Here is a 24,067-nt window from a genome sequence, read left to right on the forward strand (position 1 = left end):
TACAGATAATCGTTTTCGCGGTTTCAGCGACATCGAAATTCAAGCGTGCGTGTGTGTGCGTAAAATACAAAATGGCAACGTACCATGTGACTTCGTGATCGCCGCACCAGAGAGAACCGCGGTTGCTCCACGAATTCGCATCACGTTGCCCGTCTAATATTTTTATAAAATTAGTAATATAAGGCAATTCAGAGGGAGCTATTCAAAGATCCTGAAGTATGGGCAGTCCATGCCGATTTATATACTTCGCTGTTCAAAGTGCTAGTGTAGCCGGATAAACGTGAAAACCGTGATATTTGTGAGTCTCGAAATTCTTCAGCCGTGCGATCGACCCGGCCGTGCTACCAGAGGTATCCCCGGTGAAATTAATAAGGACTAATTACCGTATGGAAATTGTTAAGTGAAATGCGTATCGCGGAACCTAACCTGCGACGGACACGCGCCGCTGTAACGCGCGGCGGATATCAGTAATCAGTATGTGAGCTCGTGAGCTTCGCGCCCGTCGCGAAAACTCGCGATCCCGCGAATTACCGGCCGGCCCGGCCGATCTTCTGCCGCGCGATCTCGTCGAGGTGGTTTCGCGGAGGATTAAAATTTTCTTCGTTCAAACGACACGTCTGATATTCCCGTTGATATCGAGCTTTTTGTTTATCCTCGCTGAGATTTTGAGGTTCTGTTGTCGGTACGCCGCTATCTCGAGCGCGTCGTAATATTAATGATGCCTCTTTTGTAGGTGACGCGCGTAATTTCGCTTCTGGGCCAAGCGGCAAACATAATTTTTTCTTTAAATGACTTTGACGCGTCTAAAAATTATAAATATTTGCGTTACCGGGGATTCCGCGCTGTATCTTTTGTGCGGGACTTAACCTTGGCATTGTGCACGGGATATATTGCCACGCTTGATAAAAGTCGCGTATTAAAATTTCAACGCGAGCTATTTCGGCGAAAACTTTCGGGCCCTATATTGGCAACGCTAGTTCAAAGTTCACTGCTCTCTCATATAATTTTCTCGTCGAATGCGCTATGCAATAATTAATTTTTTTTTTTATTTATTATAATGTATATTTTGTGTACTTGCAGATAAATAATGGCAAATGCAGAATCACTTGCGGATGTAACAGACGTTGTACAGATTTTACGACAATGGGAGGAAGAACACAGCTCACTAAACTACGATCCCATTCCTATCCTTCAAAGATTAGCAGATATAATAGAACTTGAAACAGAAAATTATATGAAAATGGATCCAGATCCATTTGATGAAAGACATCCATCGCGCACTGATCCAGAATGTAATTTTGGACACATATTGAAGGTTTTATTTAGAAAGGATAATTTTATGACAAAGGTAATTACATATGGGATTAACATCTGAGTATTTCTTGAAAACTGTTATAAAATTCGAAAGTAGTACATTATAATTTATTTTTTATTAATGATGTAACAATATTTGTAATACATTTATTATCTATATTTTTTTTTAATTATAGTTTTATACTATCGATAATGCTTTGTTTTCAGTTAATAAATGATTATTTGAGGGACACATATTGGTCTAGAGCAGGAATAACTGGAAGAGATGTCAGAAAACTGAATATTGCCGCCTGCCGACTGATGCTAGATATACTTCCAGGATTAGAAACTTCGGCAGTATTTCAGCCGGATATGGAAGGTCTTATACACAGATTATTTTCTTGGGCAGAAAAAAGCATTGAACCATTACAAAGCTACTCAACTGGCCTTTTGGCTGCAGCCATGGAAGTACAAGATATAGCTACAGGATTTAGAGATCAAAACGCTAAAATGGTACCATTAATGTTGCAACGATTGCATAAATTGCAACAAAAAGCATTTGAAGACCGCCAGCAAAAAACGCTCGAAGATTATCAGAAGAACGTTAGGCCATTCGCTCATTTTGGACAAGATAGGAATAACGCTGGGGATTATAATGACAAGGATATTCCCGAAAAGCGCAAGAGACGAGAAAAATGGCAGGTAAATGGAACTACGAAAAATCGAGATTCACTGTCTTCCGACGAGAATGATTCAATACATAATGAGATGCCAGCAATAAAGAAAAAGAAAAGCAACTCCGGTTATGAAACTTCTGTAAAGAACAACGACCTGTATCCCGAGATTATGTCTCCACCTTTATCGATTCCAAAAGCCGCAAGTAATTCGAATTTATCGGTGACACCTTCCAAACAGAGTGGTTTACACTCTTCGAAAATTTTAAATGCTCCGACGTCTGCCAGATGTAATTTACAAAAAGCTTCTAATCAGTCTCAAAGTTCCAATGTGCATATGACTCTAGAAGGAAATTCTAATTCTTCCTGGGCCGAGATGGAGTCGTATGTCATTGGTAGTGTTCAAATGTATCCTCCTACTCTCGCAACTCGGCAAATGCTGATTTTACGTTACCTCACACCAATGGGAGAATATCAAGAATTTCTTGGCCATGTGTTCGAGCACAATGCTCTGGAGTTGATATTAAAATACATAAACGTGCGAGAGACGAAGGATAGCAGACTCGCTTTTGAGGCTCTCAAGTATCTCGCATCCTTGTTGTGTCACAAAAAGTTCTCCATTGAATTTTTAAATGTAGGCGGTTTGCAAAAGTTGTTAGATGTGCCGAGACCGAGTGTTGCGGCAACGGGCGTATCTATATGTCTTTATTATCTTGCATACTGCGAGGATGCTATGGAGCGAGTGTGTTTGTTACCGAAACATATAATATCCGATCTTGTGACTTACGCACTGTGGTTGCTGGAACGTAGTCACGATTCCGGACGATGCCACGCGACTATGTTTTTTGGCTTTTCTTTTCCATTTAAAGTTATACTAGAAGAATTCGATGCGCAGGATGGTTTAAGAAAATTATTTAACGTGGTAAGAAAATATTAATATTTACACTAATTAAAATAAAAATTATATTTATTTAAATATTTAATAAACTAGAATATAATTAAATTTTGCTATAGATATCGACTTTACCAATTCTAAATATCGAAGAGGAACCAACTATAAACGATGATGAAGAGTGTGCATCAAGGCAGATTGTACGGCATGTAGCTGTTGCTTTGAAAAGGTACATGGAAGCACATCTGCATTTGAAAGCCGAACAATTGCAACGTGCAGAAAACGTTCGAGCTGAACGCGATACGTGGCAGCCTTCTTTACCACCCTACAAGGTAAGCGTAATAATTGTGCATTAAAAAAAAAAATATTTTTTTTTTTTTACTTTTATTTCAGTTGTATTTAATTACGAGAATTATTGTACGATTTATTCGCCTAATTAATATATTTTTAAAACATGTTTATTATTTTAGCCATGCAAATTTAGCAACGAAGAAGTTCAGGCAAAAGTGGAAATTCTCCAAGAGTTAATGTCAGTTAGAGCGGTATGGCCACCAGTGGAAGAGTTATATCGTTTAGGTGGTATCACATTGCTTCTGCAAATTATAGCTTTCGCTCGTGAATGGAATTACAGTGGACGGTAAGTTGATATATAATTAGTATTAAATACTACATCTATATCAGCGCTCGGAATTAGTAGCTTAGTTCAGCCGATTTTTGATCGTCTCCGCCTTCGGTCTCCTACCATCGCTCGAAGCTCGACGGCCGGCTGCCGATCGCCCGCGAGACGCTTTAACTTACGAGCGTTCCTACTTATATTCACGTTAGAATCATACACTTTATTAAATAATTAATAAAATTCTTTTTCTTAATTATCAATTTATATAATTACATATTACTAATTTCTTATTATTAACATTTTTATTATTTTAATAATTATTTTACTGTGTAGCCGAGTTTCAAACATATAAAATTATATATATTAAAATACATTTTTATATGTTTGAAACTCGGCCATACAGTATTTTAATAAAAATAATAAAAATGATAATAAGAAATTAGTAATATGTACGTAATTATATGAATTATTAATTAAAAAAAAATTTATTAATTATTTATTAAAGTGTATAATTCCAGCGTGAATATACATAGGAACGCTTCTGAGTTAAAGCGTCTCCCGGGCGATCGGCAACCGGCCGTCGAGCTTCGAGCGATAGTGGGGGACCGAAGCGGAGACAATCAGAAATCGGCCGAACTGGGCTACTAATTCTGAGCGCTGATCTATATTAACGAAAATCAACGAAATTTTTATAATTTGTGTTATAACTTATAAATTAATTTTTATATATATAATTTATAAATATTAAAATATAAAATTATTTTTTTAATTATATATATATATATTTTTTTTTAGAGTACATACTACTTCTAGTGCAGAAACAGTCAGATCATGTTTAGATGTTATCGCAATTTGTTCCGTGGTACCAAAAGTTATGCTGCTGCTGTGTGAAAAAGTCGATATGCCAGACATGTCGATGACAATGGCGATTAATCTTTTGCTAGCCGCAGCTGAATGTGAAATTATTGCAGATGCTGATGTACAAAGAGCAGCACTTAGAGCTGTAATTAATTGTGTATGTGCTCCTATAAACAGAGTACGTTTTTTATTTTACATACATTTTTTTTTATACGTTTTATTTTATCTTTTTAAAATAATATAATTAATATTTGGCGATTTTTTTAAGGTTGGAGGTAATGTAGCTAGATATTCTATAACTGGATCTGCTAAGAAAAAAGCTAATATTCACAACAGCGAAGAATTGATACAAAAAGTATGGGAAAGCGTTAGATCAAATAACGGAATAATGGTACGTATATACAGAGTGTCTCAAACGACATGTTCTTGAAAACTATTGGTAGGAAATTATAATTAAAAACGAAAAGTCATATATAATTTTATAAAAATGTCGTATATAAATCCCGTAATTTATACAACAGTTATTTTTTCGTACTAGGTGTTACTACAATTAATGATGGTAAAAACCCCCATTACTGATGCCGATAGCATACGAGCGTTGGCGTGCCGTGCACTAGCTGGTCTAGCACGTAGTGAGAAAGTTAGGCAGATTATTAGCAAATTACCAATGTTTACGAATGGGCAAATTCAGGCACTTATGAAAGATCCTATTTTACAAGAGAAACGTCAAGAACACGTAACTTTTCAAAAATATGCTCTCGAATTAATGGAAAGAGTATCTGGTAAAGCTAAACCAACAGGTGCAGAATATGAAATTTCTTTAGTTAGTTTACATAGGGTAAGTTGTTTTTAATTTACATCAGTGCTCGGAATAAAAAGCACATTTCGGCCCGATTCTAAATACTCCTTCGTACACGCGCGATCGGCAACTCGGCCACTAGTCTTTGCGGCTGTAGTGGGGGGAACGGAGGAGGAGTATTTAGAATCGGGCCGAAATGTGCATTTTATTCCGAGCACTGATTTACGTGCATACCTCTTATCTTAAAATAATCACACGTTTTTCAATTTTTTTATTTAATAAAATATTTTTTTGTAGGCCAATGTTGTAGCTCAAACAAGAATACAATATAATGAACAACAACTTAATCAATTAATATATCAGCATCTCATGTCAAAAGGTTTAACTGAAACGGCTAGTATGTTACATAGAGAAGCAAATTTGGAATCTTCTTCAATTATGAGATCTGTAACAACATATCAACCTTTTACATACCGAAATCCTGCAAGTGTAACCGTAAGTTAAAACTATTGAGGTTGAAAACTTTTAAGTTACATTTTTTGTAATAAAATATTACAATTTTTATTTTTTTTTTTTTTTTTTAGCCAAGGAATAGTTTTTCTCCAGGTGCTCCTGTCAATTTATACAATACAAGCAGATGTACGCCAAGAGAAAATACTTGTAGAAGCAGTACTACTCCTACATCGTCATCGCGATTTATATCTCATACGGGTTCGTGTGCTGGTTCACCATCTGTGAATAATAACATCCGATTGAAACTTTCAGATTGTTTGAATCAAAATATTATTTCAAATAATGCAAATCAGCCAATTAAATTACAAATTAATCAAAAGTAAGTTATATAGATATACCTCAATATGTTTATAATTGATATTGTCCTGTTTTTAATTTAAATTAAATTAAATTTAAATTAAAAAACATTAATTGTTTTTTCTAGGAAATTATCCGAAAGGCAGCCTCTAGTCATTCCAACTAGTTATCAATCTACAATTCAACCTCAAACAAATAATTGCAGATCTTTACAGAAACAGATTTTCAGAGATCCCGGAAGTGGCGGAGGGCCTGGTGTAGCCACTTCTAATGTATCGGTTACTCTCGATTCTATTATCACAGAATATTTAACTAATCAACATGCTCTCTGTAAAAATCCCATGGTAACGTGCCCGCAATTTAATCTTTTCGAGTAAGTAACACTTTTCTTTTCTAAAAATAAAGAAAGTTTGCAAAATGTTTAAAATGCCATTAATTTGATTTTTTTAAATGTATTTTAATTAATATTACAGACCGCACAAATGTCCAGATCCGTGTACAAAAAATTCTTCGCCTACGAACGTAACAGTAAGATTAGCAAGACGAGCATTAGGAATGGATGGCAGAAGATTAGATAGAAGACACATTTATAGTCGTTTTTGTCCTATCAAAACTTTTCGGCCTACCGATATTGGAGAAATATTTACTTGTTGTACTTTTTCGGTAAATTTTAATTTATTATCATAAACAATTATTTTATGTATATATATATATGTATATCTTAATTATACTTTTGAATACAGCCTTGCACACAATATCTCATTTTGGGCACCCATGCTGGAGACATCAAAATGTTCAATGTCCATACAGGAATGGAAGAGGCAACTTATCAATGCCATGAATCGTATGTGTATCACATGGAATGCAATCAGCGTGGTAATCTTCTATTAACCTCTACTGCTTGGAGAAGTCCCATGTCAGTGCTCTGGGATATAGGAGCATTTTTTGAATCAAAATTATCCTTAGAAAATGAAGATTATGTGGAATTTGGCAAATTGCAAGATAGAATAATTGGTACTCAAGGAGAAAGTGCAACGGTAAATATACTCTGACTTTACTGGTATTTAATTCTATTAATGCTGCATAGCGAAAATAATATCGTCCGTATTAACAATTAATTATTATTTTATAAATATATATTTTTAGTTAATTTAGTTGCATCGTATCTTAAATTGTTTTAAAAGATTTAAGTAAGATTATATGCTTTTTCTTTCCATTGTAGATATATGATATAGGAACTGGAAAATTATTAACAACTTTGACGCCATCCATTTCAAATCAATATACTAAAAATCGCGCAACTTTTAGTATGAATGATGAATTAGTACTTAGTGATGGAATATTATGGGATGTCAATTCAGGCAAAGAAATTCACAAATTCGACAAATTAAATCAAACATTAAACGGAGTTTTTCACCCAAATGGAACTGAAGTTGTATCTAATACCGAAGTATGGGATTTGAGAACGTTTCATTTACTTAAGACTGTTCCCACACTTGATGACATGGAAGTAATTTTTTCACCCGTTAACAATATTATATATGCAGTCTCGTTAGATCAAGACAATGAAAATGATTCTCATTATTCAACTTCCTTTAAAACTCTCGATGCTTTAGATTATAGTAATATTGGTAAGAAATTATTAATATTTAAAAAATATAATAAACATTTTTTAAAAATTATTTTATAATTAATTTTATATATTTCAGCAACTTGTGATGTAAAAAGAGGAATCTATAGTCTTGCGTGCAACAAATTTGATACTCAGATCGCGATAGTAGAAAACTTGGGTGAATTTTCCAGCATACAGGAATCATGTGCGAGGTTATATGATGTTGGAAGACGAAGAGATGATGAGGATGAAGCTGACGAGGACGATGAAGAAGACGACATCGATGCCAGCGATGATGATGGTGATGAGGACGCATCTGATGATAATAATGCAGATGGTAGGCTGTTATATAATTATCATTATATTATTTATCTTTAAAATATTTTAACGTTTTGCGCGTATATAAATTTTCACGTTAAAACATGAAATTAGAATTTACTTGAATTCTAAAAAAACAGATGGTGATAATGCAGATGCTGGTGCGGACAATGGTGATGAAAACGATCAGAACGATAGAGAAAATAATGATGATGATGGCGATAACGATGATGATGATGATGGTGGCGATGACGATGATTCTGGTGACGATAGTACAGATTACGATCCTAATGCCGATATTCACGATCTATCAGACGATTTCTCTTTATCAGATATGGATGACTTGGAGATACTGTTTTCGTGAACATCATTAAGAAATATAAGTTTGTGCATATACGTATACATATATATATACATATATAATAAGTATTGAAAAAAGAATTTTATCGTGGTTATTAATTGAATATTCTAAATGTACATTTATAACTAATTTCTCCCATTGTAATTTGGACGTCGGCTTATTTTACATGGAAGTACACATTGTACTTTTAAAATTACAGATAAGTGTAAATGATTATTATGATTTCTGTTTAATTATTAAATAAACCATGTTGTATGTTCTTTTTAATCATATGCCAAATATTAGTTTGTGACATACAAATATTTTAAGGCTACATATACGTTTGATAACAAGTATTATTTCGTGATTTGAAATAAGTCGTAAAAATACATAAAAAATTTTCTAAGGTTACATTAATAATAATAAAACAAATGCAATTTTATGTCTTTGTTTTTTGATAATTGTAAGTTATCAGTAACTGACCGAGTTAAAAAATATATAAGTTCTCATTATCTATGACCAGTTTCAGTAAGCAACGATTCTAATAAAATCGTTAAATCTTCAGTTATTAAAGGTTGGTACACCCATGCTGCAAGATGAAGCATCTTCCAAGATTCTGTATAATTGTGGGCAACATTTTCAAATAATTTTCGTTTTAATTTCGTTTCCATATGATATGCTTTATGTATAGTTTCTGCTACTTCACCTAAACATTATTACAACAAAATTCAATTAAAAGAAAAAGGTATAAGTAATATGTATGTTTTGCAGGTATTTTTAATTAGATATTAAAATTGTCCTTACCAAATTTTGTTATTGGCCATGTTATAAATAATTTATCTGCAGTTGTATGTAGAGCTGATACTGTTATTAATTGATTTTTAATTTTTTCTAGGTTTTCAACTATTCCATCCTATAAATAAAGTCACCATTTTATTGAAATTATTAAGTTTTAAAGAAAATATTAATTTTGACAAAATTATTTTAGCCAGTAAAACAGCTGAGATATGATGGAAAAAGAAAAACCTTTACCAAAGTATCACAAATATTTTCTAGCTTATCACATAAATCTTGCAAAGTCTCGGAATAATTTTTATCTTGTTTCTCCTGTGTTATATCTTTTAAACAATCTACTCCTTGGAGATGAAGATTATTCCATTGTTGTATATTTGCATGAATATCGGCAGCTAAATCGCGCACAAGGCGTGCGGTTCCTGTTAGATTTCTGCCCTGAGATGATTTAGGCGAGGACCGATCTGTAATGAATTATTTTAATAGAAATAAGTAAGCTAAAATTCTAATTATATTTATTTGTGAATATCGTATTAATAATTAAGGAACTATAAATTTATACGGCTGTAGATTTACATGTATAATAACTTACAGATGGGAGAAATCATATTTTTATAATTCAAAAGTTATGAAAGAATATTTTGCCGAACATATATTTTTTTCACAGATATTCCACGTATCCTAGAAAAAGGATATTGGCTGTGACTCCCTTCCTCCTTGCACTAACATCGGCTTTTATGAAGGTTATGAATTTTTCTCACGTCCAGCAGTACGTGGCGTCCTCACCACGAACTGCGTCTTTTCTGTTAACTAAATTCGTCAACCAGCGCGCGATTTATCACGCAAAACGGTGTCGAGATCACGTGATCAGAGGCCGGGAAGACAGTTGAATAAACCACAATGGTTCACGGGAGAGGTAAGCAGAGCTGTACTTGCTTTACACTTTTCTGTTAAATGATTAATTACTTTGGAGTCACTTAGCGCAAAAGTTAACGCAGGTGTCAAACTGTTTCCCTTGTTTCCTTGAACTTCGAATATTTAATACAAAAAAGAGGGTTAGATCCTTCGAATCTCTGTCACGATAAACCGGCGCTTCTACGTGCACAAAACGCGGAGGTGAGATTAGCACGATCACGAATACTTCCTATAGACGTTACAGCATATACATATGACTACATATGTGTTTTATGTAACTACTGATTTCTATAATCTGTATCTATCGAAAAAGTTGGCTCGAAATCTAATTCAGAAAATTAATACCTTAGACTGGCAGTGTATTTTTTTATTAATTTTCGATTATTTATTGAAACATTTGCAATTAAGTTTTACTAATAAAAATCAAATAGATTTTAAACGTTTATCTTATCGCAGCAAATATTACGATTCGTAGTTACCACTTATGGCTTCGACGAGATAAAACTTGTTATCCGAATAGGTTTTATCAGCTTTCGTCAAACTGTACATCGACACGGTACCATAATCTACCTCTATTCGACGTAATATTATACGAGCAATACGTATACGTAGTGTAAAGCATAGCCATTTTTAGATGATTAAATTCTGTTTATTTTAAATTCTATATAATATATATAATTTGCAGCAAATAAAAATTTAAGGAACAATGGTTAAGCGACAATTGCCACGCCCGTTGCATTCAGCTTCAGAAAACGTTCCTGTGTCAAACTCGAATGGGCGAGAGATAAGTCGTGTACCAAAGATCTCGAGAAGCAGATCCGTTTCCATTGACAGAAGACTGGAATTCCGAAATCCTTCGTCGAAAGCTTTAAACGGCCGTCTTCACAAGTATGATTAGCCGAACGTTTATATGTTATTTAATAATTTTATGTAATTTTATTAATTATATTTTGTAGTAATATTTAATTTGATCTAATTTTAATTGTCATTCCTTTTATTTTTAGTCAACGTAATTTTTTTATTAACATATATATTATATATATATATATTTTTTTTTTTTTTTTAGGACGGCATCGTTTGAATCTATCAATGTGCTACAATGTATGGTATGCAACAGCAGAGTAAACTCGCCTAAAATGATGAAATGCCGACATATCTTCTGTTTGAAATGTTTTAAAAATCGTTTCATGATATCACAAAGAAGAGGTGAATTTGATTTGATGTCATTAAATCATCTAATAGATACATATATCTCGTTTAATTTTTACAAGCCCGTTTATTTTAGATGGCAAATCGATTTGTCCTACATGTAATTTAGCAGTGATTGCAACATCAGAAGAAAAGGAATATAAAAGTATAGTGAGCTTTGCGCCTTTACCACCAAAGATGCGTGATGAAACATGTCGTGCCTGCGGTGAGATTTACAGGATTTTAAACAAATGCAAACATTGCAAACGCGTAAGTATGTGGTTCATATTTTGATATTAATATAATTTCTGTAATTATTTATATTCCGGAATAAAATAGATCCAAATTATTATTTTCAATTTCGCGCAGAAGTATATCATTATAATAATTATTTATTAACTTAAATAATATTTTATTAAAAAATTAGTTACGTCTATCAAATAAAGTGGTAAAAAATAACAAATTTTTGTGATATTAAAAAATTTTCATAGAGATTTTGTGATGACTGCTGGACAAATCATGTAAAGGATTTGAAAGATGAGTTAGGTAATATAAATGGAGATCTTGAGACATCGGCGATAAGATTCGAAGATAAAATAATCACCTTTGAGGTAATCGTTATTTATTTATTTATTGACTGTTTAATTACAAAGAATATTTTAGAAATTCTAAAATTATATATAAAATAAATTAATTGTCCTTTTAGAAACGCAGTATGTTATACTCGAAATTAAATGAACAATGTGTTACAGAGCAAAGCAAACGAAACGATGGAATTCATTAATAGAGACATCGATGGCCAAATAAAGGAACTTAATAAAAAACGGGAGAACCTGATTAAAAAGGTGGAGTGCATAATTGCTACGGGGGAAAAATCAGTTGATGACATCAGACTAAAGATGCAGGCGGCTCAGACGGAAATAAAAGAAGAGAAAGAACTCTTGTACGATACACTATCTGACAACGAAGAAAAGGTATGATACTTTTAAGTCTTTGCAATTTTTTTTTTAAAACTTATTTTAAGTGTGAGAAAAAATTTATGAGGTCTTTCGAAACATATTTATTAAAGACATCGGTATTTATTTATGATAACAAAATAAACTCGAGAAAAGTTATCGGATTATCGAAGGTAGTCTGTTTTTTTCTGAGATAAAGTAAACTGGGTTTTCTCTGCTCCTTCTGACGGTGCACTTCGCGATCTCTCCTCCAGTTCTAAAATCTGGACCAGCATTGTACCTGTCCTGTGCAGGACGCCTCACAGTATTGATTACTTGGGAGGAGGAAGGCACGTGGAAGGGTGGGCAGAGGGGCCGGGAGGAGGATGGCGAGCATGTGAAGCTGGTCGAGAACTAGGGGTTGTTGAGTTTAGTCAGAATTTTCATCGTTTTCTACAAAGTCAGTAAGACAAACGAGACATTAGATCTAAAAAACGATCCCGATAACAGAATTGTTAGATTAGGCAGCAAATTAGTTATGCAGCATAGGCAAAGGTCGCAAAAAAATTCTCTTATATACACTATATCTAATCATGAATTCGTTATTCTAGTTAAACAAAGGGTTTTATTTTAAACGAAATAAGTATAATTATTAGAGGCAAATTTAATTCAATTTTTTTCGTATAAACGATAATCTAAATAAATTAAATTATTTCGATTATTATACATTATATTATTCAATACATTTGTTTTACGTTTTAGTTTAATACATTTGCTTTAGGTGTGTTTCAAACGATGCTCGATTATGTTTTAATAGAGTTTGTTTTTGACACGTTTTAAAACTGATACGGGAAATCATATGCACACACAAAGAGAGAAAGAGAGACGCATTTACAAGCGTGTATAAATAAATTAGCAGCATATCTATTGTTATAATTAAATATGACATGTTGAATTTTATGTAGATTACCATTTATTGAAAGCAGAACATGTCTTCTTAATTAATTATTATTTTTAATACAACCAATATTTAATTTTTTTTTCTTTTTTTTTTTTTAAGATTACCGTAACACATTAATACGTTATATATATCATACAACTTTTTTTCACACTTTAAGAAGTAATTGAAAAGTGCAGAACGATATTTTACGTTATGAGAGAAATAATGACGAGAAAACAGAAACTACGAAGAAATTTAGAATCGACTGAACATTACCGAGTTCGAATTAGAAAAGCTGTTATTCGTATAAAATGCAGAAATGTACCTACGTTAAATCGAGCAAAAAACCTGACGATAACGACGAGGAATGAGCCGTGGTGAGGCTGGGGAGAGATAGAGGGATGCGACGAGTGAGTTCAGGGAGGGTTCGCGAACCGATAGGACCTAACCCGGGATAGCAAGAGGATAATGGTGTTGGTGTATAAGGCACGAGCAGCCAACGTCTGCTCCTGACAGCCCATTACCACTGTACAAACGCAGGCACGGTGGTCTGGTACGATGGCAAAGGCTCTTCTGAATCCTGTCTCTTTCTCCGCAACGCGGCTTTTCTCCTCCTCCAACTCTTCCTCTCACTCTGCTTGTCCCTTTACGATTCTCTTCTGTAGTTTCTCTCTCTTTCTATATATTAATATATATGTATATATAACATCTCTCCTTTCTTTTCTCTCTGGCCCATTCTGTTTCATTTCTTATTCGATTATTCTCAAGGTATCGAGGACCTTCCCGCAAGGAAGCCGAATGAGATACATTTACAATTTCGTTGCCACGTTGTTCTCCACGATAGTGTATAATTAAAAATATTTTGTATTAATTTTATTATATTTTTATTCATAGTTCTCAAAGCAAGGCTTCTTGAAATATTCCTCGTAAAAAATAAGAAAACCAAACCGATTGGTTTATCTTGATTTTAAATTTCTGATTAATCAAAGTTACATTGACGATAACGGACGTAAGTGTGAAATTAAATTGATAAGTTAAATTCTTATTAACGCAAAAACGTAAGATTTATAATTATAAAAAATATAAAGATTTTGTAATTCTTATATTCTTTATATTTATATTTATTTCTATAATAACTCGATTATATCGATAAAAAGTACCCGTGATAATGTTCTTCGTCTGTTTGTTCGGAGTAGGTAAGCCGGTAAGAAAAGCAGATTTTGCAGCTTATACATTCGCGTGTGGGCGAAATGGGATCCATCCTGAATCAATTCACCGTAAATACGTTCTCTCGGGGTTGCTTTTTCGGGGTTGGCTCGTAGCCACGCCCGACACCCTCGCCAGGCCACGCCCGCGAACACAGATCCCGCACACGCTGGGAGAGACACACGTGCACACGCATACACGTGCGGGCCCGATTCGGAGGTTCTCTGTAGAGCCCAAGGGCTAATAATTCACGTCACGAGCACACCCCACCATAAAGAGTCAGCTACAGGCACCGGCGGGCGTATATTCCATAGCGACGGCATAAACGCTATCCAGTTGCAGTTACTGTTAATTACCGATCATCTTTTACAATTTATTACCGCGTCCGTTAGCACGCAGATATATTCTCCGCGTCCGGAAAATTTGCTCGATGACTGACTGCCCTGACAATTATGTAACGCGCCGCCGAATCATTCGCCGAAATCACTTAATTGTCGAACTCATCATCGTCCGCATATCTGGCGAACGATAATGATTCAGTGACGCTGCTTCCATTATTCGCCGGCCAAACAAAATTATAAGAAGACTAATTTTACAAAATGCCTCACTCGTTAGTATAATTTTTTTCTAAAGGGATATATAAAAAATTTATAAAATTGCATATTTTTATAAAAAGAAAAAAGATTTTTTTTTTTTCTTTTTTTAATATGTTTTCTCATGTACATATGGTAAATAGTTTTGAATAGACAATGACGCTTTATTTCAGGAACCGTGCGCACTTTTATGAAATTGTTATTGAAATTCTTTCGGCACGATCGCTTCTAAGAAAAAACGTCGCACCCCTTAATGATGCCATGAAGACTCGTTATTACGGGAAATGAGGAGGGTGGAATGGCGGGCGTCAACACGAAAAAATCGGGTCGAAAGTTTGGGATGCTGATGCTGATTGCTGCAGGTTCGCGGGATGCGATACGCCCCCTTCCCATCTTTGAGGTCCGGCGGTGCCTGGAGTTGCCGGTGGTAGACTAGTTGGCCCCCTAAAATTAGCCACAGTGACATATTGAAGTGCGCGTGTCGCATCCCCCCAAGATACGGAGTCCCCTCAACCTCCTGCCTCCCTGAAATTCACAAAGCTGCTGCCCTGGGAAAATCAACTGACGCGTAACTAAACGGTCTATCATTAATTCCGACGTGTATGTTTATATCGCGCTGGTTAAAGAACGTGTGCACGGGTCATGCTGCATGTCGCGGCGATCTAACTGGGATGGGGAGGAAGGTAGTTCTAGATTTCCAGATTGGCTTATTTGCCGGTCGGCAAAAAAAAAGAAAATAAAAGAGAGAGAACTCGTCGAAGCAAAGTTGCTGTTGCGCGCTTATAACGAGAGGGTGGAAAACTGATACCTTAGAAAAGTGCTGTAAAAAATTTTGATGCAATTACTAGGTGGCGAGCTAACGTCATTTATCGTCATCTTGACATCAAAGTGTCGTTAGAAACGTCAATTTAATACGAAAGTGACGATAAATAACGTCAACTAATTATTTGGATATTCTTATATAGATAAGTTCTTCCATATTCAGCGTATAAAAAATTATTTTAGTCAACAGTTTTTAATGAGCTTTTAATAATTGTCTACGAATCTATTTTCAGAAGTAGTTGAAACGTAAAACGACCGAAAAGAATTCACATAAACGTACAATTATATTTTTGCTTTCGAATTTTTTTCCGTTAAAAATGCCTTCTTCACATTTCTTGCATTTAAATGTTTTTTTTTATATCGCTGGATACGGCGAGCCGTTCAACTGGCGACTTTCGCAGAGCAGAGGCACCAAATTGTCGGACAGAGATGTCGATTCTTGGGTGACCATTTTATCGGCACGCGTCGCGCTGTCCGCCTGATTGGCGTGAAACATATCGGCACGCTAAGTGTCGCGAAAAAACGACGACGGACGTGCTTCGCGCCCACTCTTTGAAGTCACCGGTTGAGATGCACTTTGTACAATTTGATAAATCATATATGACGCAAAAATAAATGCTGCGAATACGGAATTTTTTAATCCGTATAAAACAGAAAAGAAGAAAAGAAAGGAGAGACAGATAGGATGCATTACATAATTGTGAGCGTTTTTTTTAAGCGCATGGTTTTTAAAGACTAGTGATAGAAACAGGTATACACTAACGTGAATATTTTTTTTTAAATCTGCGTGCGTGTTCTTTAATTTTTATTGTAATATATAGGAAAGAAATCGGTGAAGGTCCTTTGCGAGATTATGGCATTGGGGAATTGTCGCGACGTCGAAGATTCACCGCTGGACCAAACAGGCTTTAGGCAACCAAGCCTATTTGGTACACGTGTCTTTGCACATTGAATCGCAGCGATCCTCCTATTCGGGGACGATCGCGAACGGCCAGGGTGAGCAAGAAAGAGAGAAAGAGGGCACGCGATCGGGACAAAGGGTCCGCACACTTTGCCACGTGAACGCCGCGCGCCGGTGGTACGACTTCGGGGTACCGTAAGTGCCAGAAAGCACAAAGCTCGCCGCTCTCTTTTTTTTTTCCTTCTCTCTTTCTTCTCTTTCTCTCTCTCCCCGTATTCTCTCTCTTTCTCTCCCGCTCTCTTTTTCTCTTCATTTCTCTTTATACCAGAAATTGACCGCAATTTAGCGACGCGTCGGTGCACACCACGCGGGATTTGCGGCGAAGAACGTCAACTGCATTGCTCTGCATATTTCATTTTTGTTCATTCGATTTATTACCGCGATGAGAAGCTCAATTTCTCGCCCCGAAGGAAACTTTTGTCGGCGTTGAAAATGAAAACCTATCTACTTTAATCGTATTGAATGAATTATCGTGTTCGTTTGCAAGCCGACGTTTTATTAAACGCGCATATAAGCTGCAGTCTTTCGTAGTAAATTTAATCGGTTCTAATGATACGCTAAATTGTATTCATTTCAGGTGCAGACGTTCTTAGACCTCCAGCAAAAGGCCTCGGAAGTAATGGCAGCAGTTAGTATTTGGGAGTCGGAACTGAACGATGTTGAAATAGAGCTCCAGAGAATTAATAAGCACAAACGGACGTTTATAAAAAAAAAAACTAAACCTTTCTGCAAGTAAGTAGATTCTTTAAGATACAACTATTTTAAATACATTTGTGCGTACTTTGAATTTAAATATATATAATGTAAAATATGTAATACGATGCGTGACTGTGCGTGAAAATAAACGTACTAATTTGCAGGCGGAAAAATTTCACCCCAAAAATTATCGTGACCCGTGACACAGTGCTGCGACCATCGGCGCTTGCTATCGATTCCTGGAGGGACAACATCATCGTAACCTGTCCGGGATCGGGTCGGGTTACCATACTCGACAGGACTTTCAAATTCGTACGTAAAATTCATCACCAAGAGATGATGGCACCTCAAGGAGTCGCCTTCCTGCAAGAACACGACGAGATATACGTGACAGGTTTCGACATTTAAACTTTGGCCAGCGAAATAATTCGTAAAGACGGGACGTAGTCAAGTTTTCAAATTATAATAATCAACGTTAAATAGATAAAATAGCACGCTATTTTTTTTTTAATACTAATACACGTTGCGAAGCGCGCGTTATTTACTCTTGCTTCTTCTGCGTTAATGAAAAATGTTCGCTTCTTGCAGATAAATGGAAGCACTGTATCTTCGTGTTCGATCACAAGGGCGAGCTTGTTCGCCGCATGTGCGTTAAGGGTCACAATGAGTCGGAGCTGTACTCGCCGGAAGGAATTGCGTTTCATCCCGAACGTAGCGTGCTTTACGTCGCTGATACTGGCAACAATCGCATCCAGATTCTTGAAAAGAATGGCTCGTATCTGGACAGTATTGGACCCAAAGGTAAAAGCGCAAGAGGCACTGTTAGATTCCGCAGAACCTCTCCAGCCGCGAGTCAGTTGAATCAACCGACCGACGTGGCTGTCACAACAACGTGCGTTGCCATTGCCGATTCCGGCAATCACAAAGTAAAGGTACAATTTTTAAGATCGCTTTAGATATTCGTCTGCCTTCTTCTGAATTAAACTAGTTTGTTGTGTCAGTGAACGTTGTAAAGATACGTATTCTGAAAAGCAGATATTCAATCACGATGGGCAAATTCTTCAGTCGATCGGTGGCATCGGTACCGCAAAAGGCTTATTTAGGTTGATATAAAATTATTATTTTATCGACTCTACTTTTATATTATTATTAAAGCTTGGACATTTATTAAAGGATAGTTTTTAATTCGTAGATCACCTGAGATAATAACGATAGACGCGAAAGGATACATCATTGTTGGTGATGCTGGAAATGGTAGAGTGCAGATTTTTTCCCCGGAAGGCAAATTTCTACGGATATTAGGTGCCAAGAAGACTCGGGGACATAAGTTTGCATGGATATCCGGTTTATTGGTAATAAATAATTACAAGATTTTAGTTTCCGATAGCAGGAGTAATTTTATATATTTATTTTAATATTATATTAATATACAAGTGCCTTTAGAAAAGTTTTTTTTTTCGTAGCTTTTAATTCCAATGTCGGTGTAATATTTCAAAAGTTGTTAAATTTCTGTTTAATGTTATACTTTTTGTAATACGCTTGAAAATTTTTTTCGACGAATAAGGTCGACGTTTTAATTTTATTAGAATAATTCTTCAAGTTAATTTTTTTGCTTTATAATTTATTTTTTCCACCTTTTCGTTAATTGTGCAATATGCTGAGATTTCGAATACGCGATTTAAAGGGTCAATAACGGTGCGGTTCAACGGATAAAAATAAAAAATGCAGAACACGCGGATGACAATGTTTGTTTTTCCCAACCGCATTTCAAATCGCAGATCAAACAAATTCGCGGTGGCGGCGAGGCGCCGTTCTCGTCTGTCCGTTTGACCAATAAATAATTTGGCAAACAAATTGATCCCCAGGGACTATAAACAGATACTTAGAGGCACACGATCTTGCTGTACAGCAAATTAAATGTCCGTGGACGAGCACGGATGTTAATAGTACTAGTGGGCAATAAGAAATCGTCCGAAAGGCCAGACCCCTACTGTGAGAACCGTAGTGGGCCCTGCGGCGTGAAATCTCTATTATTCCAGGGGTCGAAGAGTGGTTCGAGTAGGTTCCGAACCGTTCGACGGACACGCGTGTGCGTGCTAAGGGGGATGCATTGGCGTTGACAGGGGAGTGGGGTGGTCGACTGGTCCTCGCCCCTCGAAAATAATGTAATCGCGAATTAAATGTTTGCTTGGATATCGTCGATCTCTAACCGGGCCTCTTGTCTAAAGAAACAAGTCGGAAGTGGATTTGACTCCGACAATTGCGATCCTCGGACAGATCTATTTCGCGATATTCGATTAGATAACGTATAAATTAAAATGTGTCGATTGATCTTTAAGATAATCTCTTTTTGTTGATCCATAGCTTTATTTTCAGATTCTGTTCCTTTTTTTTTTTTTTTTTTTTTTCTTTCGTAGAACATTAATTTTTATACTTTATTAGTATTACTATTTCTGTGCTTTAATATAACTATAAATGTTCACATTTAGATTTAATTATTAATACGTTCAATATAATACGTGATTTTTTTATTTTATATAATACATTATAAATATATTTATGCTATATAAAATAAAACATAATTTACTTAAATAGATATGATGACGTGCATGTTCACCTATTATTTATAAATATAACTTTACATATAAGCCTGCTCATTTATTATATAACTTTTTCAGATACATTACGATTCACGTCGGATCGATACACGTGCGAACGATAGAAGGAAAACTATAGCGAGGTATCAGTGAATCTCTCAGCCACCCCGTCTCCCCATTTCCATAAGCAAACGCGACAAATTGAGATAAATAATGGTTTGTGGGGATACAAGGCTCACTTGAAATTTGTCATGGTGATACTCGAAACGGCACGCTCTTTTCCAAGCAGCCGCGGACCGATAAATGATACGCATTCAAGTTGCATCTGGGATGTTCCGCATAAATGATTCGGTGGAGAAGGCAACAAAAATTTTGCTCTGAAAGCTTCAATAAATAAATTAAAATCCATGAAAATTTATGTAAATTTAATATAGACGAAACTTAAAATTATTCTGTGCCATTTAATTTTAAGATTTGTCACAAAGAAATCTCATTTAAAAATAATCGTGTGGTTTAAAATAATTTGTTGCTTCTCAACCGTATTAATTTTGAATCTGTTTCCCCGTCGCGGAAGCATGTAAAAACGAATGAGATCATTGAGAGATCAATTTTACCCGACGATAGGCTTTAACGTAAGCGTGCCATGCTTTCACTGGTCTAATCCCAATTATGTTTCAGCGGATCGTTCAGTAAACCCGTCAATAATAATTCAGCGATGCCTCCAGCGAGGATCGACCGCGGGCCGCCCTCTCGCACCAAACTCATTTCAACGGGGGACAAAACTTTGTCTTGTCCGCGTGTAGTGGAGGCTGGTACAACCCCGGCGAACCACCATTGTGATCGTATTAACACCTCGCATAATTGCACCGCCGCGCTTCTATCGTCGCGCGTGCACTAAACATGGCTCATTTGAATATTGGCCCATTCATACTATTGAGGAGGCCAATATTCGCGCCCTTAAAAGAGACACCGCGGTCGACCTCGGTCCTGGCTATTCTCTAGATATCATCCTAGACGACGTTTTCTCAGGCTGTCATGAGTGACGTGAGTAATCATCAAATTTATCCATCTAAATTAAATCATTCATAGGTATAATTAGCTGAAAAAAAAGAGAGAAAAAACGTGAAAGGAATAACGTTTAATACTCTTTTATTTCAGATGCACTGTGCAACAAATTTTTATCAATCATAAAATTCTCTTTCTTCTTTTATTTATGTGTCTCTTTAACTAATATTGTGTCACTTTTCTTTTTACATATGTATATAAAAATACCGCGTTGGATATAAAATCAGAATATCCTTTTCTGTGAAAATAATGTACACACATCAAATCAATATGAGAGCAAAAGTGAATGAGCGAGGGGGTGTGAGTGGAGGTGCGCAGAAGACAAAGGGAGAGATAAAGAGTTTGGAACGCAGAAGAAAAGGAAAGAAAAGAAAATTATTGTCAATCAAAAGAACGCTCGTAATATTTCATCCGTGCTTGGCGAAATTGAAAAACTGTTCCGCCACCACCCGGCCCATGCTCCCTTTCGTGCACCCTGCGAATAAATCCACTCGGCTGTCTGCCGTTGAGATGACGACGGAGCAGTGGTGGGTGGAGACGAATAAAATTTCTGCGGAGGTGCGCCCTATCGCCCTAACCGATAAAACCCTCGTTGGAGCGTTTGTCCGCCAATCCCGCGTAAGTCTGATAGCAACGTCCAACGCGGATTCCGGCTCGCCATTGGTCGCAAACCCGCCCAGGGGTTGGTATCGATCATCCCTTACGCAAGCCCGAAGCTTTTCATATATAAAGCGGCCTCCCCAGGGACACCGTCAATAGTTGAAATCCGCGTATTCTACGAACACTTCCGTTGGCGTAATCAGCCGATCGATTAATTACAGCCAGATCAACAGAGAGATCGAAAAATTAACGTCGCGAATTAACGTGTTATAAAAAAAAATTGCCTTTTTTTTTAGGGGGAAAAAAAAAAAGATATAAGACGGAAATCGAGTCAGATTTAGTTGATTGTTGACTGTATTTAGTTAATTCGTGAAGTACAATTTGCGGAAGATACTGACGACGAATGAGATTGTGAAAACGTGCGCCATGGCGAATCATCATCCCTCGTACGACTTTGAAGATAGAAGCCAGAGGATCCGCCATCGGGTCGGCACCGCGTCAAGACCCGCGGATTCTACCGTGGCATGTACCAGGTATCTATTTAATTTCGTTTCGTTTTGTTGCCATTAATCAGTTGACAAAATTTAAGTTAATACTTTTTATATAATTAATTATAACAAAGAGTAATACTCCTTTTGCGATATTTTAATATTTGTGAGCTCTGCTTCGGAACTACGGTTTACAACTACCAAATTAAAACTTATACTATACATGGCACGTATCGATACATTGTTATACACAGTAAATTAAATGCATATCAGTAAATATAAAAATCATACAGCGCAGGCAATTTTTGCATTATTATAATTTTACAGTACTCAATATTACGTGGGGCATAGTAGCGATATCACTGAAGAAGATTTGGCAGAATTACCTTCGTGTGTTTATGCGGGCAGATCCACGCAACATGTCACGCACACATCGCCACATACACATTCTCCTTTGCACTATCATATGCCAGTTTCAACGCCAGGTAATAAATGCTAAATAATTATAATAATGCAGTTGTTTGAATAGTTTTGATAATTAACACTACAAACTTTTTATTCAGATCACGACACAGATATAAACGGCGTAGAAGAGGGTTATTACCCGAATGGTAGTCCTTATAGAATTCAAAGACACGCAGCCAATATTCGTGAAAGAAAACGTATGCTGAGGTAAGAAAGGAATTTTCAAAAAAAAAAAAAAAAAGTTAGCAGCAAAAGAAAAAAGATAATTACCCGTATTAAAAAAATTAAGTTTAAAATAATTTCAAGGAATTTCTAGCTAATTATTAAAATAACATCAAGCATTTACAGTGGCTTGGCAAAAAAATTGGTTTTCTATTTTAATCGTTATAATATTAATTAATGTCTTGGGTTAATAATTTATTATTCTCTCGTAAAATGCGCGCTAGCGGATTGTCAGTGTGATTGCAATTTTTAGCAGCATCAACTCGGCTTTCGACGAGCTCCGGGTCCACGTGCCGACCTTTCCTTACGAAAAGAGATTGTCGAAGATTGACACCTTGCGCCTGGCCATAGCATACATTGCGCTCTTGCGCGAAGTTTTGGCAGCAAGACTCGACCCTTTGACGTACGTTGAGAGGTGCCTTAGAGGGGAGATAAACGGTGAACGCGCGGAATGGAACACGAGCGGTAAGTCTATTTTTTAAATTGCCTCGATATTAAAAAAAAAAAAAAAAACATAACGTATTAAAACTTGTAGATGTAAAAACCGAAGGCACTTAGTAGAGATTTCAGATAAACTATACTGATTATATAATGACGTGGAGATTATAAAAGAAATTATTCAAGTTCTGTTGAACATAATTAAAGAAATATAAATTTTTTTAATTGTGTTTTGCATAGTAAAAGTGTAATATTAAAATAATAATAATGTTATAAATAGTTATAGAAGATTTTAATTTAATATTAAATTTTTAAGCGGTTGAATATTATTTTCTGCGGTGTATAATTTATTTCGAAATCAAATGTATCGCTTTTGAGCTCGGAAAGAGCTCATATCGTTTTCAAATTTAGTACAGTAAATTACATAATGTTACAACTTCTCGTGGCATTAATTATTGTAATAATTATTGCAGATCTGACGGCACGCTTGTCCTGGATAAATTGGGAGAACTTGGGCGTAAACCCGAATCGTCGATCTGTGCTTACCACCCTTGCGTTAACAACCGACAATATGAATTGAGGAGTACTTGCAACAGTACATTTTGAGGACTCTTCTTTTTATTGTAAATACCTTTATGCTGGGAAAAAGAAAAAAAAGAGATAGGAAAGAAAAATGCTAAAAACTTTTCCCGCGACCTCGGTTTTAGTTCTTGTGCAATACGAGCGAATATTGTAATCGCAATGTCTACGTGTACGTGTAAAAGAACTAGTTAGTATAATTTAGTATTTGCTTTGAAATAAAATCGATGCTACTCGAGACTCTTGGCAGTATGTATCCTCAACGAGGATTTGGAAACTACACACCATTTGAAAATAATGACGCATGGTGTCTACGCAGCGCTTTTATTTCAATCGGTAAATCGTCATTGCTA

The 24,067-nt window shown here is 35.8% G+C and overlaps 4 protein-coding genes across 13 annotated transcripts; 3 read left to right on the plus strand and 1 right to left on the minus strand.

Moving 5' to 3' along the window:
* Positions 1-87: 87 nt before the first annotated feature.
* On the plus strand, positions 88-8,500 carry Mahj (LisH and WD40 domain-containing protein mahjong). Of its 4 annotated transcripts, none has more exons than XM_070674540.1 (16): positions 88-350; positions 1,081-1,348; positions 1,522-2,889; positions 2,982-3,191; positions 3,330-3,496; positions 4,271-4,511; positions 4,602-4,724; positions 4,872-5,171; positions 5,430-5,627; positions 5,717-5,964; positions 6,070-6,315; positions 6,416-6,605; positions 6,686-6,979; positions 7,165-7,573; positions 7,652-7,891; positions 8,028-8,500. In XM_070674540.1, the coding sequence occupies exons 2-16, from the start codon at positions 1,088-1,090 to the stop codon at positions 8,234-8,236; spliced, it is 4,704 nt and encodes a 1,567-aa protein (XP_070530641.1). In that variant the 5' UTR covers positions 88-350; positions 1,081-1,087; the 3' UTR covers positions 8,237-8,500. The 4 variants fall into 4 exon arrangements, with proteins under 4 accessions (XP_070530641.1, XP_070530640.1, XP_070530638.1 ...); XM_070674539.1 differs by having other exon boundaries at positions 90-298; positions 8,013-8,500; XM_070674537.1 differs by having other exon boundaries at positions 91-350; positions 8,013-8,500.
* LOC139113406 (cyclin-dependent kinase 2-interacting protein-like) lies at positions 8,481-9,906 on the minus strand. The gene is made up of 4 exons (XM_070674564.1): positions 9,597-9,906; positions 9,245-9,468; positions 9,017-9,125; positions 8,481-8,918 (listed from the first exon to the last, which is right to left on the minus strand). Exons 1-4 carry the CDS (start codon positions 9,610-9,612, stop codon positions 8,722-8,724), a joined length of 546 nt encoding a protein of 181 aa, XP_070530665.1. The 5' UTR covers positions 9,613-9,906; the 3' UTR covers positions 8,481-8,721.
* On the plus strand, positions 9,859-21,034 carry LOC139113402 (tripartite motif-containing protein 2-like). 6 transcript variants are annotated; one of them, XM_070674553.1, is made up of 13 exons: positions 9,859-9,920; positions 10,605-10,807; positions 10,986-11,125; positions 11,205-11,377; positions 11,599-11,718; positions 11,860-12,081; positions 17,142-17,296; positions 17,425-17,654; positions 17,849-18,192; positions 18,296-18,363; positions 18,453-18,612; positions 19,939-20,000; positions 20,536-21,034. In XM_070674553.1, the coding sequence occupies exons 2-13, from the start codon at positions 10,626-10,628 to the stop codon at positions 20,753-20,755; spliced, it is 2,076 nt and encodes a 691-aa protein (XP_070530654.1). In that variant the 5' UTR covers positions 9,859-9,920; positions 10,605-10,625; the 3' UTR covers positions 20,756-21,034. The 6 variants fall into 6 exon arrangements, with proteins under 6 accessions (XP_070530654.1, XP_070530653.1, XP_070530656.1 ...); XM_070674552.1 differs by lacking the exon at positions 9,859-9,920 and adding an exon at positions 9,940-10,120; XM_070674555.1 differs by lacking the exon at positions 9,859-9,920 and adding an exon at positions 10,434-10,500.
* An 884-nt stretch (positions 21,035-21,918) lies between these two features.
* Positions 21,919-23,952, plus strand: LOC139113405 (uncharacterized). 2 transcript variants are annotated; one of them, XM_070674561.1, is made up of 5 exons: positions 21,919-22,055; positions 22,338-22,495; positions 22,574-22,682; positions 22,951-23,162; positions 23,609-23,952. In XM_070674561.1, exons 1-5 carry the CDS (start codon positions 21,949-21,951, stop codon positions 23,713-23,715), a joined length of 693 nt encoding a protein of 230 aa, XP_070530662.1. In that variant the 5' UTR covers positions 21,919-21,948; the 3' UTR covers positions 23,716-23,952. The 2 variants fall into 2 exon arrangements, with proteins under 2 accessions (XP_070530662.1, XP_070530663.1); XM_070674562.1 differs by having other exon boundaries at positions 22,954-23,162.
* Positions 23,953-24,067: the final 115 nt, after the last annotated feature.

This window comes from Cardiocondyla obscurior, linkage group LG02 (genome assembly GCF_019399895.1).
Source record: "Cardiocondyla obscurior isolate alpha-2009 linkage group LG02, Cobs3.1, whole genome shotgun sequence".
Lineage (NCBI taxonomy): Eukaryota > Metazoa > Arthropoda > Insecta > Hymenoptera > Formicidae > Cardiocondyla > Cardiocondyla obscurior.

What these genes read in the sequence shown, in the direction of transcription:
- Mahj (XM_070674539.1), top strand. Translation starts at nt 1,088, where the DNA reads ATGGCAAATGCAGAATCACTTGCGGATGTAACAGACGTTGTACAGATT. An exon ending in GAATGGAATTACAGTGGACG is followed by an intron (nt 3,497 to 4,270) that starts GTAAGTTGATAT and finishes ATTTTTTTTTAG; the next exon opens with AGTACATACTACTTCTAGTG. An exon ending in TTTAGATTATAGTAATATTG is followed by an intron (nt 7,574 to 7,651) that starts GTAAGAAATTAT and finishes TATATATTTCAG; the next exon opens with CAACTTGTGATGTAAAAAGA.
- LOC139113405 (XM_070674561.1), top strand. Translation starts at nt 21,949, where the DNA reads ATGGCGAATCATCATCCCTCGTACGACTTTGAAGATAGAAGCCAGAGG. An exon ending in TATGCCAGTTTCAACGCCAG is followed by an intron (nt 22,496 to 22,573) that starts GTAATAAATGCT and finishes CTTTTTATTCAG; the next exon opens with ATCACGACACAGATATAAAC. An exon ending in GAAAGAAAACGTATGCTGAG is followed by an intron (nt 22,683 to 22,950) that starts GTAAGAAAGGAA and finishes TGCAATTTTTAG; the next exon opens with CAGCATCAACTCGGCTTTCG.
- LOC139113406 (XM_070674564.1), bottom strand. An exon ending in AAAATATTTGTGATACTTTG is followed by an intron (nt 9,126 to 9,244) that starts GTAAAGGTTTTT and finishes CTTTATTTATAG; the next exon opens with GATGGAATAGTTGAAAACCT. An exon ending in ATGGCCAATAACAAAATTTG is followed by an intron (nt 8,919 to 9,016) that starts GTAAGGACAATT and finishes AATAATGTTTAG; the next exon opens with GTGAAGTAGCAGAAACTATA.
- LOC139113402 (XM_070674553.1), top strand. Translation starts at nt 10,626, where the DNA reads ATGGTTAAGCGACAATTGCCACGCCCGTTGCATTCAGCTTCAGAAAAC. An exon ending in CATGATATCACAAAGAAGAG is followed by an intron (nt 11,126 to 11,204) that starts GTGAATTTGATT and finishes CGTTTATTTTAG; the next exon opens with ATGGCAAATCGATTTGTCCT. An exon ending in CCGGCAATCACAAAGTAAAG is followed by an intron (nt 18,193 to 18,295) that starts GTACAATTTTTA and finishes TCTGAAAAGCAG; the next exon opens with ATATTCAATCACGATGGGCA.